This window comes from Rousettus aegyptiacus, unplaced genomic scaffold (assembly GCF_014176215.1).
Source record: "Rousettus aegyptiacus isolate mRouAeg1 unplaced genomic scaffold, mRouAeg1.p scaffold_m13_p_12, whole genome shotgun sequence".
Taxonomy (NCBI): domain Eukaryota; kingdom Metazoa; phylum Chordata; class Mammalia; order Chiroptera; family Pteropodidae; genus Rousettus; species Rousettus aegyptiacus.
The window spans coordinates 20,651,783-20,666,981 of NW_023416287.1; the positions used below are offsets into that span (position 1 = coordinate 20,651,783).

The 15,199-nt window shown below is 45.7% G+C and overlaps 1 protein-coding gene across 1 annotated transcript; it reads right to left on the bottom strand.

Annotated features, from left to right (window-relative positions):
* Window positions 1-11,946: 11,946 nt before the first annotated feature.
* ID1 (inhibitor of DNA binding 1, HLH protein) lies at window positions 11,947-13,142 on the bottom strand. The gene is made up of 2 exons (XM_016148856.2): window positions 12,615-13,142; window positions 11,947-12,399 (listed from the first exon to the last, which is right to left on the bottom strand). The coding sequence occupies exons 1-2, from the start codon at window positions 13,035-13,037 to the stop codon at window positions 12,358-12,360; spliced, it is 465 nt and encodes a 154-aa protein (XP_016004342.1). The 5' UTR covers window positions 13,038-13,142; the 3' UTR covers window positions 11,947-12,357.
* Window positions 13,143-15,199: the final 2,057 nt, after the last annotated feature.

A 15,199-nucleotide genomic window follows, 5' to 3' on the forward strand; every position in this document is an offset into this window, starting at 1 on the left:
CCCTACCCCGCCCTCGCTGTCTTCCAGGCTGGGATCCAGCTCACCAGTTTACGCCCCAGACGCGTAACCGCAGATCCTCTGAGGTCCTGCCCTGTCAGTCAATCCTCTCCAACCCATGCTGACTCCAGCCTGGCCCCAACGGTCACGCAGGCCCCAACCCTGTCTGACGCCTGTCAGTCCTTTGCTTGCTCAGGTCCGGCCCTTACCACGCAGTCTGTAAGGGTATAGGCGGGAGTCTCCACGCAGAAGGCAACTGCTGCGACGGAGGAGGCGAAGGCGTCCCCCAAGCGGGACAGGACCGTGCAGCCCGCACGTTCTGACCGCGGTAAGGGCGCGGAACGGCCCGACGGATATCCGAACTCGCCAAGAGTGGATAAAAGGGTCTTGGGTCCTCATCACCACCCCCTCCCCTGAGCAGATGTATGCAAACGACATGCAAACAACTTCCCAGATAATATCAGGGACGCTGAAGCTGGGTTCCTGTGAGGCCCACGTCTAAGATTCTAGTCCCAGCTCCATCTTCTGGTTTCAAACGCTACCCCACCCCACCCGCGCCGCGCTTCCCCAAGACCTCAGTTTCCCCTTCTCTACAATTGTCAGTCACACCCAAGCTCCGCTTAGGGCCTGTGCGGGTGACGTGATGGTCTGAGCAGGGATTCTCCAAGAGGTGCCCACAACAGTGACATTGCAGCCAAACTATGGATTAGGCTATAGGTGGGGGTAGGCATCACTGTGAAGTCCAGCCTAATACTCTGCTCTGACCAGCAGCATCGCTACCAGAGAATAGTCCAACTTTGACAAAGGCTGAGGTGGTGAGATCCTGGGGGTCCAGGGGATCAAATCAGCCCTGAGGGGAGGTACTAGTCCATTCATATCAAGCTCTGGGACTCCTCACTAGCCTGAAATGGTCTTCGGCTTCTGCTCTAGGTATTCCAAGAACTTCTGCATCTCAGGCCAAACCCGAGGTGCACAGGGCAGGATGTGAGGTACCTTGGCCAAGGACCCAAGCCAGGGCCCTTCTCTCCCAACCGGCTCATAAGCCTGGAGTTATGATCCCTTGATGTGGCCCAGGAAGTTTATCATAATCATGTCCTCAACAATGTCTCCAATTCACATGCTGTTTTTACAATGTGACTGTCACACTCCTGCTGGAGGAGTGGGATCTATGTCCCCATTTTTTGAACCTGGGTATACCTTTATGACAACATTAACATAGAATATGGTAAAAATGGTGCTAGGTGACTTCCAAAGCTAGACCATAAAAATATCATGTACTCTCTTGGGACACTCTTGCTTAGAACCCAGGTGCCATGCTGTGAGGAAACCAAACTAGTTCATGTGGACAGACAATACAGAGAGGTCATGTGTAGGTGTTCTGGCTGCCAGCCCAGGTGAGGTGCCAGCCTACAGCCAGTCTCAACTTCTAGACATGTGCATCTCCAGATTCTAGCCACTAGCCATAGAGTCCCCCTCAGCTGCCAAGTCTTCCCAGCCAAGGCCCCAGACATTGCGGAGCAAAGATAAGTCATCCCTGCTGTGCCCTTTCTGAATTCCCTACCCAAGGAATTCGTCAGCATTAGACAGCTGCTTTATACACTAATTTCAGGTGATTTGTTATGTAGCGAATAGTAACTGGACTAGCTATCAAATGTTATTTTGATTTCAATATACCTGACTCCTCATTTGACTCAGTTGTTTCAGAACTTGTACAAGAAAGAGGGTGTTAGGTATTGACATGCCAAACCCCACTGCCCTTCAAATTTCAGCTCAAATATCATCTCAGAGAGACTTACCCTGGCCCCTAAGAAAGTGTATTCCTAATCACTCTAGAATTATTTTCTTCCCAGCACTTTTCATTTTCCAAAATTACACACATGGAAACACACAGCCTTCTTGGAAATCTACTCATTCTGGTCCTTCCACTTCCAGACTGGGGTAAAGTGAGATTTGGCTGTGCAATAAACCAAATGTCTGTGACCCCTGAAAATTCATATGCTAAAACTTACCCCAGTTTTGAGGAGGTTAGACCTTCGGGAGGTACTTAGGTAATGAAGGTGGAGGACTCATAAATTGGATTAGGACACTTATAAAAGAAACCCCAGAGAGCTCCTTCGACTCTTCTACCAAATGAAGTTACAATGAGAAGATGGCTATCTGTGAAGCAGGAAGCTAGCTCTCACCACATATGGATTCTACCAGCACCTTGATCTTGGACTTCCAGTCTCTAGAACTGTAAAAATAAATTTTTGTTGTTTATAAGCCATTCAATTTATTGTATTTTGTTTTAATAGGCAAACTAACTAAGGTTGTTAGATTGGTACCCTTACTATTTGTCATTGGTGCTATTATCAATGGTACTTTAAATTTTTTTTCAATTTCCAGTTGTTCATTGCTTATTATATAAAAATGCAATTGATTTATATATATTGACCTTATATTCTATGACCTTGCTAAATTCATTTATTAGTTATACTAGTTTGCTAGGGCCACTGTAATATAATGCCACAGCTTAAACAACAGAAATGTATTGTCTCACAGTTCTGAAAGCTAGAAGTCCAAAATCAAGGTGTCTGCAGGTTTGGTTCTTTCTGAGGGTATGAGGAAAGGATCTGTTCCAGGCCTCTGTCCTCTGACTTATAGATGGCTGTCTTCTTCGTATGTTTCTTAACATTGTCTTTTCTCTATTAGACTCTCTGTGTCCAAATTTCCCCTTTTTATAAGAAGACCAGTCATATTGATCTTTTCAAAGAGCAAGCTTTTAATTTTGTTGTTTTTCTGTGTCCATATCATTGATTTCAGCTCTTTATTTCTCTCTACATGGTTTAGGCTTAATTCGTTTTTCTAGATTCTGAAAGTGGAAGCTTATATTGTTGATTCGATACCTTTTCTCATAAGCATTTTAATTTTAATTCTATGGAATTAAAAAGCAATTTAATTTTAATTCTATAAAATTCACTCTTAGCTCTGTTTTAGTGCATCTTGCAAATTTTGCTATGTTGTATTTTCATTTTAATTCAGTTCAAAATGTTTTCTGATTCCTCTTGAGACTTCTCTGACCCATGGGTTATTTAGAAATGTATTGTTTCCAAATATTTTGGAGTTTTTCCAGACATTCAGTTCTTGATTTCTAATTAAATTCCACTATGATCAGAGAACATACTTTATATCATTTAAATTTTTAAACATTTGTTCAATATAAAAGGTTCAGAATATGGTCTATTTTAGTGGATGTTCCATGTGTATTTGAATAGAATGTGTTCTGTGTTACTATTAGGTAGAGTTCTCTATAAATATCTATTAGATAAAACTGGTGGATAATGTTGTTCGGGTCTTTAATATCTTTGCTGAATTTCTGTTTTTTCAGTTACTGAAAAAGAAATGTTGACATCCACAAGTATAATTGTAACTTTATTTCTCCTTTCAGATCTATCAGTTTTTGCTTTATATATTTAGAAGTTTTGTCGATAAGCACATACACACAGAATTGTTATATATTCTTAGTGAATAACCCTTTAATCATTATATAATGTCCTTGTTTATCCCCGGTGATATTACTTGTTCTGAATTCTACTTTGTCTGTTATTAATATAGTCACTCTTTTTTTTTTTTTAATTGGTGGTTCCATAGTACATCTTTTTTTTAAATCTTTCTTTTAATCTACCTATATAATTGTATTTAAAGTGAGCTTTATGTAGGCAGAATATCATTGGGTCTTATTTTTTTCACTGCAATACGACAATTGCTATCTTTTAATTGGTGCATTTTTGTAATAATTAATACATTATCCATAAGAGCAAATTTATGACTACTATTTTACTGTTTTTTTAAAATCATATCTTCTTTCCCCTCCTCCATTCCTCCTTTCCTGCTTTCTTTTAGATTATTTGATTTTCTTAGTATTCCATTTTCATTTATTTATTATTTTTTGACTACATATCTTTGTATTAATTTTCTCTAGAGTCAATGGTTTCCCTAGGGATTTCAATATACATACTTAACTTTTGATGGTGTATTTAGTGTTAATAATTTACCACTTCAGGTAAAATATAGAAGCTTTACAACTATACAGATGTCTTTACCTTCTCCCCTTCTATGTTATAGTTGTCATAGGTATTATATCTACATTCATTGAAATGCCAGAAAATGTTATGCTTCTTGCTTTCAAGGCATATATATTTTACAGAACTTGACAGAAGAAATATAATCTATTATATTTACTAATATATTTACCTTTTTGTAGCTCTTTATTTCTAAAGTTCCAGTTTTCTCTGTGGGATCATATCCCATTGGCCTGAAGGACTTCCTTTAACATTTTTTTAGAGCAGGCCTATTGATAATGTCTTTATTTTACTTTAACTCCTGAAGGATATTTTTGCTACAGAATTTTGGGTTGACAGTTTTCTTTGATCACTTTAAAAATGTTCTTCCACTGCCTTATGGCCTCTATATTTCTGATGAAAAATCTGCAGTCATTTGGATGCATGTTACCCTATTTCTAAAGTGTTTTGTTTTCTGCTTTCAAGATTCTTTGCCTTCTTGTTGGTTTTTGGCTATTTGATTATGAGGTGTCTAAGTATGGTTGTCCTGTTTGGAGTTCACCAAGCTTCTTGAATCTGTAAATTTATGTTTTACACCAAATTTGGGGAAATTACAGTCACTATTAAAAGATATTTTTTTCCTGCACCAATAAGGGGCTCCTATGACATGAATAGTAGATCTTTTGATATTGTCCCATATGTCACCAAGTGTCTGTTTAACTTAAAAATATTTTTTTTCTCTCTGTTCATTAGATTGGATCACTTCTATTGATCTAACTTCAGATTCACTGAGTCTTTTCTTTGCCACTTCTCTCCTGAGATTGAGACTACCCAGCAAACTTTTAAGCTCTGAGATACTGTATTTCTAGAATGTTCATTTAGTCATTTAGCTCTTTTTCTTTTCCTTAGTATAACTCAGGTGTTTTTTTTTTTAAGTCATTTTATTAATGTATAATCGACATACAAAAAGCAGTAGATATTTAATGTATACAACTCGATGAGTTTAGAGATAACTATACACTAAGGAAATTCTCACTAGAATCAAGGCCATAACTTTATACATCACCTCCAAAAGTTTTTCCTGCCCTGCTCTTTTAATATTGATTTCCTTTTTGTGGTAAGAGCACTTAACATAAGATCTACCCTCTCAGCAAGTTTTTAAGTATACAATACAATATTAACTCTAGGCCTTCTGTGGTATAGTAAATCTTCTGAATTATTTGTCTTGTATTACTAAGACTTTGTGGATGTTGACCAACGCTTCCCCATTTTTTGGTTCTCTTTTTATAATTTCAGTTTCTTTGCTGAGAATGTCTGTTTTTTTCCATTAATTTCTAAATAGCTGCTTTGAAGTCTTTATCTGACAATTCCGACATCTGTGGCTTTTCATGCCTGGCATCTATCGATTTTCCTTTTAGATTTGGTCAGATGTTCCTTGTTGAGTAATTTTCCATTATATCCTGGATATTTTAGGTATTACCTTGTGAGACTCTGGGTATTGTTAGAAGCCTCTGCAAATTTTTTTTTTTTTAATAGCACACAAACATAGTTAAGTTCACACTGCATGTTCTATGTCATCTTTTGTGGGTAGTAATTCTATATATGTTTTATTTTTTAAGATTTGCTATGCTGTTTCGATCTGCTAGGTGCCAGAGTTACTCTTAGGCATTGGTTTATATGGTGGTTCAGTAATTTTCAAAGCCTTTGTCATCTTTTCCAGGGTATGTTCCATCCAGACAAAGTTTGCGGTCAAGTCCAGGACTTGTGTTGGTTCATACACAGAATCAAAGGGTTCCCTTTATCCACCTTTTCCTCTCCAGGATTTTCTCCACATTCCCTGGCTGCCAGGGACCCCTTTTTTCTGGTCCTATAGTCATAAATATGACATTATCTTGGAGTTTCCCCCCCCCTTTGTATTTAGATCTTTAATAATATACAACATAATGCAAAACAAACAAAAGGGACTGATGTCTATGACTAGGTGTTATTGTGACATTCTCTCAGAGTTTTAACTGCTAGCGCTGTATCACAGTTCTTCGCCTGCCCTCAAGGCAAAGCAGCAAGAGAAAAGATAGAAAAAAGGGGGTTTGAAGGATTCCTGCACTGTTCTCATTACAGGGGCTCCTTTCCCATGTTCTTTTCTCCAGAAGGTAGGTTTTCTCTCTTAGGCCTTTTCTCTCAACGGGATTGGGAACTGCAGCACAGATGGGGCTGCCCTTGGGCGGGGCCAGGTGACAACAAAAGTTAAATAAAAACAATAACAAGAATTCTCCTCACACTCTTGAGCTCATGGGAATTCCTTTTCCTGGATTTCTGGCCAGAATGTTTAGACTTTTCTACAGAAGTTTTTGCTGCTGTGTCAACTGAGCAGTTTCCTGACTCAGGAAATGTGGGTCAAAGCAAGAAGATACAAGAAGAGCATTACCAGGAAACTCCCTACTGCCATAGTGGTTGTTTAAGTTTTGACTTTTCATCCCAACCTGCTCTCTGTTATTTACAAAGTTCTTCCTTTCGTAGTTACTTTTTCTATTTGAGCAGAGTGTTTAGTTGTAATCATTGGAGAGCTAGGCTGTACAGGCTTAGCCTTCATTAACCCCAGGGGCATACAGGGGCTTCAAAAAAAACTAATATTCTATTTTTGAAGCAGGGTTGCTGGTGTTTAAGTGTTTGTTTTATTATTCTCTTTAAACTGTATACATTAGTAATATCTACTCTTTTGTATGTATAATACATTTCCTAATTTATAAAAACATTTCAAAAATTTGCCCATTACCTCCTTTTATGGGGGCAGGGTAGGGTTCTCAGAGGGAGTGATCACACGGCAAGGAAGAAGAAAGAGGATGCGAGAGTGGGGGAAAGAGTAGCTAAAGCTCTGATCAGAGGAAGGCAGAGGGTGGAGATTTCTGAATTCGTCGCTTGCTGTGTACACATACACAGACACATTCACATACTAGACACAGAAATACTCTTCCAAAACGCACACAGGTCTAGATGCAGTTCCCAGAAAGTCCATTAGAAGCCGCCAAGGCACCAGTTTTCGCCGCCCTCAGGAATCAGGTCTCATTTCTCGCCTGCGCTAACGCACTTCCGGATCTTCCCGGAAGGGGGCGCCAGTGACCCGAGGAAGGCCTGAGTCCGCATGGCGCCCTCGTTTGTTGGTGTGCTAGTGAGCTCAGCGGCGCACTGGTCCACGCCACTTTCCCTGCCGCTCGAAAATCCAGGGTTTCAAGATGAAAAAACGAACAGCACCCATAGGCATGATTCTGCTGCGCCCCCCCGCCGCCTAGCCTTCAGGCTTGGATCCTGCTGTGACCACTCTGTATCTAAAGGGGAGAATATAGGTTTTTGGAGCCTATGTTTTTTGCAATCTTGATACAGCATTTTGCAGATTTTACAAGAACACACACCAAAAATCTATGAACACATTTGTTGGGCTCTTTCCAGATGAGGAGACTTGAAGTTTAAGCTCCAGTAATTTTGGGGTAAATTCACCTCTGCTTCTACATATGTGTATTGATTTACTGTCTCCTGCTAGAATGTAAGTTCCAAGAGGGCACGATTTTTATTTAAATTGTTAGCTCCTGCAGCCTCATTGGTTCCTAGCACATGGAGGAAGCTTTATAACTATTGGCTGAATGAACCAGTTGGGACTAGTAGTTTTCTAGGTAGACAGGACAATGGCTAGGCCTAGGGCTTGAGGAGTGAATGAGATCCTAATGATATCACTGAAACCTCAAAAAAAGACCATAACCTTCATTTAAAAGCTGAGGATTCCCAGGGCCAGGGAGGTGCAGCAAATGTCCAATCAGAAATGGCACAGGGCTTAGAACCCAAGTCTGCCTTCCCTTGTTCCTTCTTGGCCTCAGCTACCACCCTTCCCCTCAGCCACCCCTTGCACAAGGCCCTGATGCAACCCCGTACTGGCAGGGGCACCCCTCTTGGAGGCAGCGCTGAGGGAAAGATTTTGCAAGAGTTGGGGCAGGAAGCTCCAGCCAGAGCAGTCCCTGGAAGATAAGGGTGCCCCGCCCCTTGTGGGCCTCCAGGCCTTCTGTTCCTCTTTTTCCTTCCCTTCCCTTTCCCGGAAAGCAGCACAGGGACCCTGGCCTGGCCGTGACTCACCTCCTTTCCCTCTGGCAGCCAGACTGGGATCCCAGGCCTGCCTGTCACAGGAAAGACTTGCTGTGTGTGACACTGGGCAGCAGGGAGCCCTCTCTAGCTGACCGTTTCTGGAGCTAAAAAAAAGTAGTTGGCATGAAGAAAGGTTCTATAGTTGAGCCTTAGTCTCAGGAGGCAAAATGTGAGGGGCTCTTAGAGTACTCCCCTATTAAGACAACTTTGAAGTCTGGGGTGACTCAGATTGGCAGGTGTAAGGTTGGTGTATGTGAAGCACCCTCAATTCCTATGGAGGGGGGAGTGTGCATCCAGAAGTCAGGGCCTGGTGATCCCTCACCTCCAGGACAAAAGCAGACATGTCCACAGTTTGGTTGGTCTCTACCTGGTTCAAGAGCGGTCCCAGCTGTGTGATCTGTCTTCTTAGAACCAGGTCATGCAAGACCTGACCCAGGACCTCTTAGAGATAGATAGCTTGGACCGTTTCCATCTTTCAAGGCTCTGGCTAGATTTTTTAAAATTAAGAAATGCCAAAACAAAACATGGGTTGCGAAAATTGTGATATGTATCATATGCCTTACATTTTCCTGGTTTATGTGTTTAAAACAAAAATATATTATGACCATGTACGATTTCAATTTGAAATAAGATGAAAAAGGCTAAATTGGACATTCTGAGGGAACATGAAGCCCCTCATAACCCTGGTTTGGATCAGCCTAATTTCTAGAAAGTCTTTTAAGTTAATGTCCCAGCGTGGCGGTGGGTGGGTCACCTCACCTCTCTGATGCCTCCTTTTTCTCATCTGACAATAACAATGCGCCCACATACCTGACAGAGCTGGTGAGACAACCCCTTTAGGAAGAGCTCAAAACATTTAACACCAACATATACTAAATGTCCACTACGAGCCAGTCCCAGTGCTAAGCTTTCTATGTGCATGGGTTCAATTGATCCTGGAGGCCAAGTTTCTGAAGCCCATTTTCCAGATGAGAAAACAGAGGCTCAGACAGGTGAAGTGATGAACAGGGCTGATTCAGAGGCTGTGGTCTACCAGCCTCCCTACTAAAATGTTAGCCTATTATTACTGTCGTTGATGCTGTTATTGTGATTATTAAAATGAGCATCCAGCACTGCTCCCACACAGCTGTGAGGGTTAGACGAATTAATTTTTTAAAAGAGCTTAGTGTAGTACTTGGCACATGATAAGCACTCTATAAGTGTTTGTTAAATAAAGTAAAAAATACTTCATGTCTTGGGCCACAGCCTTGAGGAGGCAGGGTCCAATGTTCAAGAAACTTTGATCTGGTGTTTCTGAGGGCCACCACCGCTCCTTGCCTCACCCCATCCTGGAGGCGTTAAGGAGTTAATTATTTCCCAAGCAGGGGCAGAAAAGAGCAGTTTTGCGTGCTACACGTGCGCGCGCACACACACACGCACTCACACACTCACACACCAGCGGCTTCTGTCCCCCTCCTCCTCTCCCCCTGCGAGGCCAGGAGCCTCTTATGCAAGCCGCCGGCGCCCGCCCGTTCCCAGGCCGGGCTGCAGCTGCGGGCGGAGGGGCAGGGCGGGGGCGGCGCGCTGTTTGTCTAGCGCGGCCGTGCCAAAGGCGGCGGGCCCCAGACAGCCAGGCGCCTCCGTACACCTGGGGATGCTCAGGTTAAATAGCTCCGCATTCCTCGGGCCCAGCTGATGGAAACGCTCCCAGGCCGCCGCCGAGCCGGCCTCCAGATGGGCTGGGCCTGGGCCAAAGGGGAAAAGAGGGAAACGTGGAAGCCAGAGTGTGCCTGAACGGTTGGGTGGGGGGAGGGTGGCTCAGCCTCGCCACAGCCCTGTCCTCCCCTGGAAAAAGGCCCTACCGTGTGGGAGTGCACGCGGGGGACACGCCCCCACCCCCGTGGGTGGGCTTGCGAGTGGGGGCCCACACATGGGAAGGATTGGGTGCACACGTGTGCTTCTGAGGACACTCCAAGGACACAGAGGCGACAATTAATAATAATTTACAACTAGCAGACTCTACAGGCTAAGTGCTGTACTTCATTTATTCTCTACGATTGTGTGAAGTTAATGCTATAAAACAGCAGCGGGGTGGGGAGTTGATGGAGAGCAGCAAAAGACTAAATTATCTCCAAATATTGTGTTCTTTCATAAAGTTCCAAATTTGCTTGGGGAGGGGGTGGTACTTGGCTTTTCTGAAATTTTATTTTTCATTTATAGTTGACATACATTATTTTCAGGTTCAACATAGTTATTAGAAAAGGGGTGGTATCTACCTTAATTTTTGTACTCAACAATCTTTAAAAAAAATTTGTTTTTCATCCTCTCTGACCCTCTATTTCTGTTGTGAATCTGAGATCAGAATCCTGCCTTTAAGAAAAAGAAAAAGAATAAAAGAACCCTGCCTTTAGTCCCCACACAGGGATCCATGAAATCCTCTACGTAAAGGGTTGAGCATACAGTAAGGCTCGTGGTGCTAGGTGCTATTTATTTTATTTAACGGTATATATTAAGTCCTTATCCTCTCTGGGGCAAGTGCTCTGCTCTTGAGGACTCAGTTTCTCCCTGTGTAAATACATGAGAGCTGACCATGTATGGATACTTGAGGGTTGGTGTCCCCAGGGCCTAACAACTGCCAGGAAAGTTGTCACTTGAACTTGTGAGGAAGGGCTTGCCTAAATACAGCTGCCCTCACCACCTTAACCCCTGACCCGCAGAGACCCAGGAGTGCCAGCCTATCTACAGAACAATTACATTTAGGAAACCACTGTGGTTCTGCAGCCCCCAGACACAAACCCATCCATTAAGCCAGATCCATGCAGAGATGCCCACAATGCACTTAGGCAGAACGCACAAGCCCAAACAGCTGGAGGATGCACATTTATCTGCAAAACACACGTGCTTACATTTGCCCTTCTGCTTACACCTCCTGCATATTCCCAGGCCTGTACACCAACAGAGGATACAGCCCCATGGCCAGGGCAGCAGTGGTGGTGGGGGGGGGGGGGGACACTACCAGTTCACTCATATGCACTCTCCCACGAGTACAAACTCTCACATGTGTCCAGGCAAATAAGCCATTGCCAATGGCTTATTTTGCTCAGGAGCGGAGGACTTGCTTACTCCTCAGAACCCACACAGGAGCCCTGGGGGAGAGAGGCGGTTCCTGTGAGCTGCTGGCATAGTCAGGGCAGGGTGAGGGAGCCGAGTCCAGACCCAGAGCAGGTGGCCCTGCAGCTGTGCCCAGGATGGCCTTGCCAACTTGCTCACCCACTTGGACAAGCCTGGAAGGCCCAAGGCAGCCTGCTGGGACCCAGGGTTAGGCTACCCATTGGGGGAGGCACCTCCTACTGGGGAATGGGGCAATGGAAATCCTGTGTCAGACAAGCTGAGGCTCTGTGCATGTCTATGTCCCTTTCCTCTGGATCTCACTTGATCCGTCTTGGCAAAGATGCAGGTGGTCCAGTGACCTGGTTCTTCAACTTAAATAGCTTATTGAATACTCCAACCCCTAAAGGATCTTGGCAGCTTGGTCTGCAGTTTAACAACCAGATGACCCAGCTAGCCCAATGACCACTTTGAGAAACCCTAGAGAATTTTATGACACTAGGGAGCAGGAAAATAGCCAGGGATGGGGGAAAGAATAGACCTTTAAAGACACCGGAAACAGTTCAGGTCTGTAAAAGTGACAGTCCAGATGTGGCCTTCCAGTACCCCTCCCCCCAGCACCATCTGTGAAAAGGGTCAGGGGTCAACCCCCTCCCAGCCCAGGCCCCTCCCCTCAACCCAAGAACACTGCAACTTTACCATCTAAAGTATTTGTTTAATAACAACAACAGAAAAAACCCCACAGAACTATTGTAAAACAATATTCTCAGTCGGTGATCATTGTAATATACAATACAAAGCAATTAATTTCCTCAGAAATCTGAGAAGCACCAAACGTGACCATTTTTTAAAATGTCTGCTTTTCAAAAAATAGAAACACACGGGGGGCAACACCCCCAAGTCTCTGGTGGCTGATAAGTGTGGAGGGAGGGTCCGCCTGCCCTCATCAGTCCCCCAGCCCTGGGCTGGATCTAGCGAGCGCCCAACGGCCGCTGATCTGTCTTGTTCCTCCCCAGTTGCGGCGAGGCGCTTGAGAGGACCAGAAAGCACTTATTCCTCTCGCCCCCTGGAGGGCTGGGGTCCGCAGGTCCTGGAGGACCACGCTTCAGCGACACAAGATGCGATCGTCCGCTGGAACACAAGCGGCCTGTGAAAGAAAGAGAGAAAAGAGGTGAAATGGACAGGTTGGAGGGAACAAAGCTGCAAGCCACACCTTCCCCGGGAGACACGAGGGAGCGCTTTTCCTGATCTCCAGGTACCCGAAAGGATGGGGCGGACGTAGAGCCATGTCCCACCTCCCTCTCCGGGCCTCAGTTTCCCCATCTGTATTAGAAAAATGATATCGTCCAATTGAAACCTCACCTCAGCTGCCAGGGCGCTGATCTCGCCGTTGAGGGTGCTGAGTGGAGCCCGGGCGGGAAGCCCCCGGCTTCCGGGGGTCCCGACCTGAGATTCCGAGTTCAGCTCCAACTCCAGGTCCCAGATGTAGTCAATGACGTGCTGGAGGATCTCCACTCTGCTCACCTTGCGGTTCTGGGGCAGAGTGGGCACCAACTCCTTGAGGCGTGAGTAGCAGCCGTTCATGTCATAGAGAAGCACGTTGACCTGCTGCTCGTCCAGCAGGGCGGGCAGGCGCGCCCCAGGGCCACCCGCGCAGCGCGAGATGGCCACGCTCTGCTCCGACAGGCAGCGCACCACCTCGCCCGCGCCTCCCGCTGTCTTGCTGGCCTTCAGTGCGCAGCTTGGGCCCGCGGCGGCTGCGGCGCTGCCACTGGCAACCTTCATGACTCTAGCGTCGGGTAGAAGGAGGCAAAGTGAATGAAGGCGTGCACTCGCGGTGCGCAAAAGAGACACAAGAGTTAAAAAGACGGTTGTAAACTGCGCGATCTAAGCCTCACGGCCCTTTATTTATAGGACCCTGAGGCGGCCCCCCCCCCTCACCCCGAGGGGCGGGCTCAGACGTTCAAAAGCAGCCAATGGGCGATCTAGAGGCGAGGCCTCGAGAGATTTTGGGCCACGCCTCCTGCTCTACTAACTAGCCCTAGAGGAAAGGGGATCCGAGTCTCTGAAACAGAGAGTGGGAAGGCGCGGGTTGGTGTGGCTAGTGGAGGCGAGGGCTACCTTAGACTCCTCCGGAAGGAGGCAGAACCGATATTATCAATAATGAAAAGGTTTCAAGAATCACTTTTTCTGGGTTCAGTTCCTCACCTCTCCAGTTCCGTTTTACAGATGAGAAACTGAGGTATCGATGGAGAAGCTGCTGGCCCTCGGGTCGCCCACAGAGCTCAGTCCCTAGATTTTCGAACTCTATTAGGAGATGACCTTTGGGACCCTGATCTCGAGAATATTTGGGCCGAAATTTAAAGAGGTCACTCCTTTACACTCTGTTCCCAGGACTGTTCTCTGCCAGTTCCCAGAGAATGTTGCTGGTTAAGTTTCCTGGGACCTGGGAGACTTAACCAGACCCTTCGGGGTAGGAGCAATTAACCTGAGAATGTATCTTTCTAGGATTGGGGTCTGGGCCTCTGGTACCTGAATCAGATAGAAGAATCCCAGAGTAGGGCTGCATTTTCTAATCTACCATAAATTTTCAGCCCCTTGCAAAAAATCGCCAATTCTGTATCAACTAGTGATTTTTAATTTTTTCTCCCTTTTTTTTGGCTGCTTCCCCACCCCCACCTCTACCCCCCAAAGACCACGGATCAGGGTCTCCCACGGCGCGGCAGCTGTGGAGCTCTAGTCTTCCCCTCCAACCCCACCCCCACCCCCGCTTCCCGGGCTGGTCTGTGTCAGCGTCTGAACCAGCGGCTCAGACCGTTAGACGCCAGGCCCGTGACGTCACCCATTCATAAAACCGGGACGGGCTGTCAGGCTGGCGCCGCGCGGGCGGTCGCCATGGAGACGACAAACGGGGCTCCGCGCGCTCCCCTCAACCTCCGCCCCGCCAGTCACCTGCGGACCTTGGGCCGGGCGGGAGGCGGGGGAGGGGGTGCTGGGAATGCGTTCCTTGTGGGCGCGGTCGCCGGGCAAGGGTTACCTTACCTCTCCGCCCCACACCTGGAATCTTTCCGCCAGGCCCACAGCTTGAGCCTCTTGGGAGGTTTCTTCGCCGCCCCCCTTTCCATCCCCAGGTCCCCCTCTAGCCTGGAGAAAGAGGCCCGAGTTTCTATTGCATCTCTGAGGCTGGGGGAATTTAGTTGAGTCTCTGGCCCTTTTGAGCCCTAATATCTCCCTGGTATTTCAATAATAATTACACAGTTGACGATTTATTGCGTTCTCACTTCGTGCCAAGTAGGCACTGAGTGAAGAGTTTGCTTTTATCTTTTTCTAATCTCTGTCACAACTCTTGAAGAGAGGAACTGTTTGGTTTCTTTATACAAAGAAGGAAACTAAGGCTCAAAAAGCCTCCCAGGAGCCACAGTTATTGTAGTGGTTGCATTATTATAACATGAACACTTGGTTGTAATGCAGTCCCATATTATCAGGGCAGGCAGTCTGCCTCCAGACCACTAGATTGGCCAGAGGTAGGGAAACTGAGGCTTAGAATAGCTACCCAAGACCACACAGAATTAGCGGGGCTAAATTCTGTGGCTCAGGTAGGAGAGGGTGATTTTATGGCCTCTCCCCACCTCAGTAATTAATTCACTGCATATTAGCATGTTTCCTTTTCCTACACAAGTTTGGAAGAGAGGAAAACAAACTGATCCTCTTCCTCCACACGAGGAAACCAGGGAGACCAACTTTAGAGGAGAGAGACATCATCAATTAATTAGCTGGCTTCCCTCATCCCCTTAGGACACCCTGCAAGCTCTCCAAATGCCCTAGGCTTGTTTAGCAATCCTCTAATGATTGAAGAGAACATTTCGCTGTGCAGAATTGCTAAAGAATTGGAAGGACAATGACCAACAAGAGGAAATTAGAATATTAATTCATTATTGAGTCTTTAT

What these genes read in the sequence shown, in the direction of transcription:
- ID1 (XM_016148856.2), bottom strand. Translation starts at nt 13,037, where the DNA reads ATGAAGGTTGCCAGTGGCAGCGCCGCAGCCGCCGCGGGCCCAAGCTGC. An exon ending in TCAGCGCCCTGGCAGCTGAG is followed by an intron (nt 12,400 to 12,614) that starts GTGAGGTTTCAA and finishes TTTCTTTCACAG; the next exon opens with GCCGCTTGTGTTCCAGCGGA.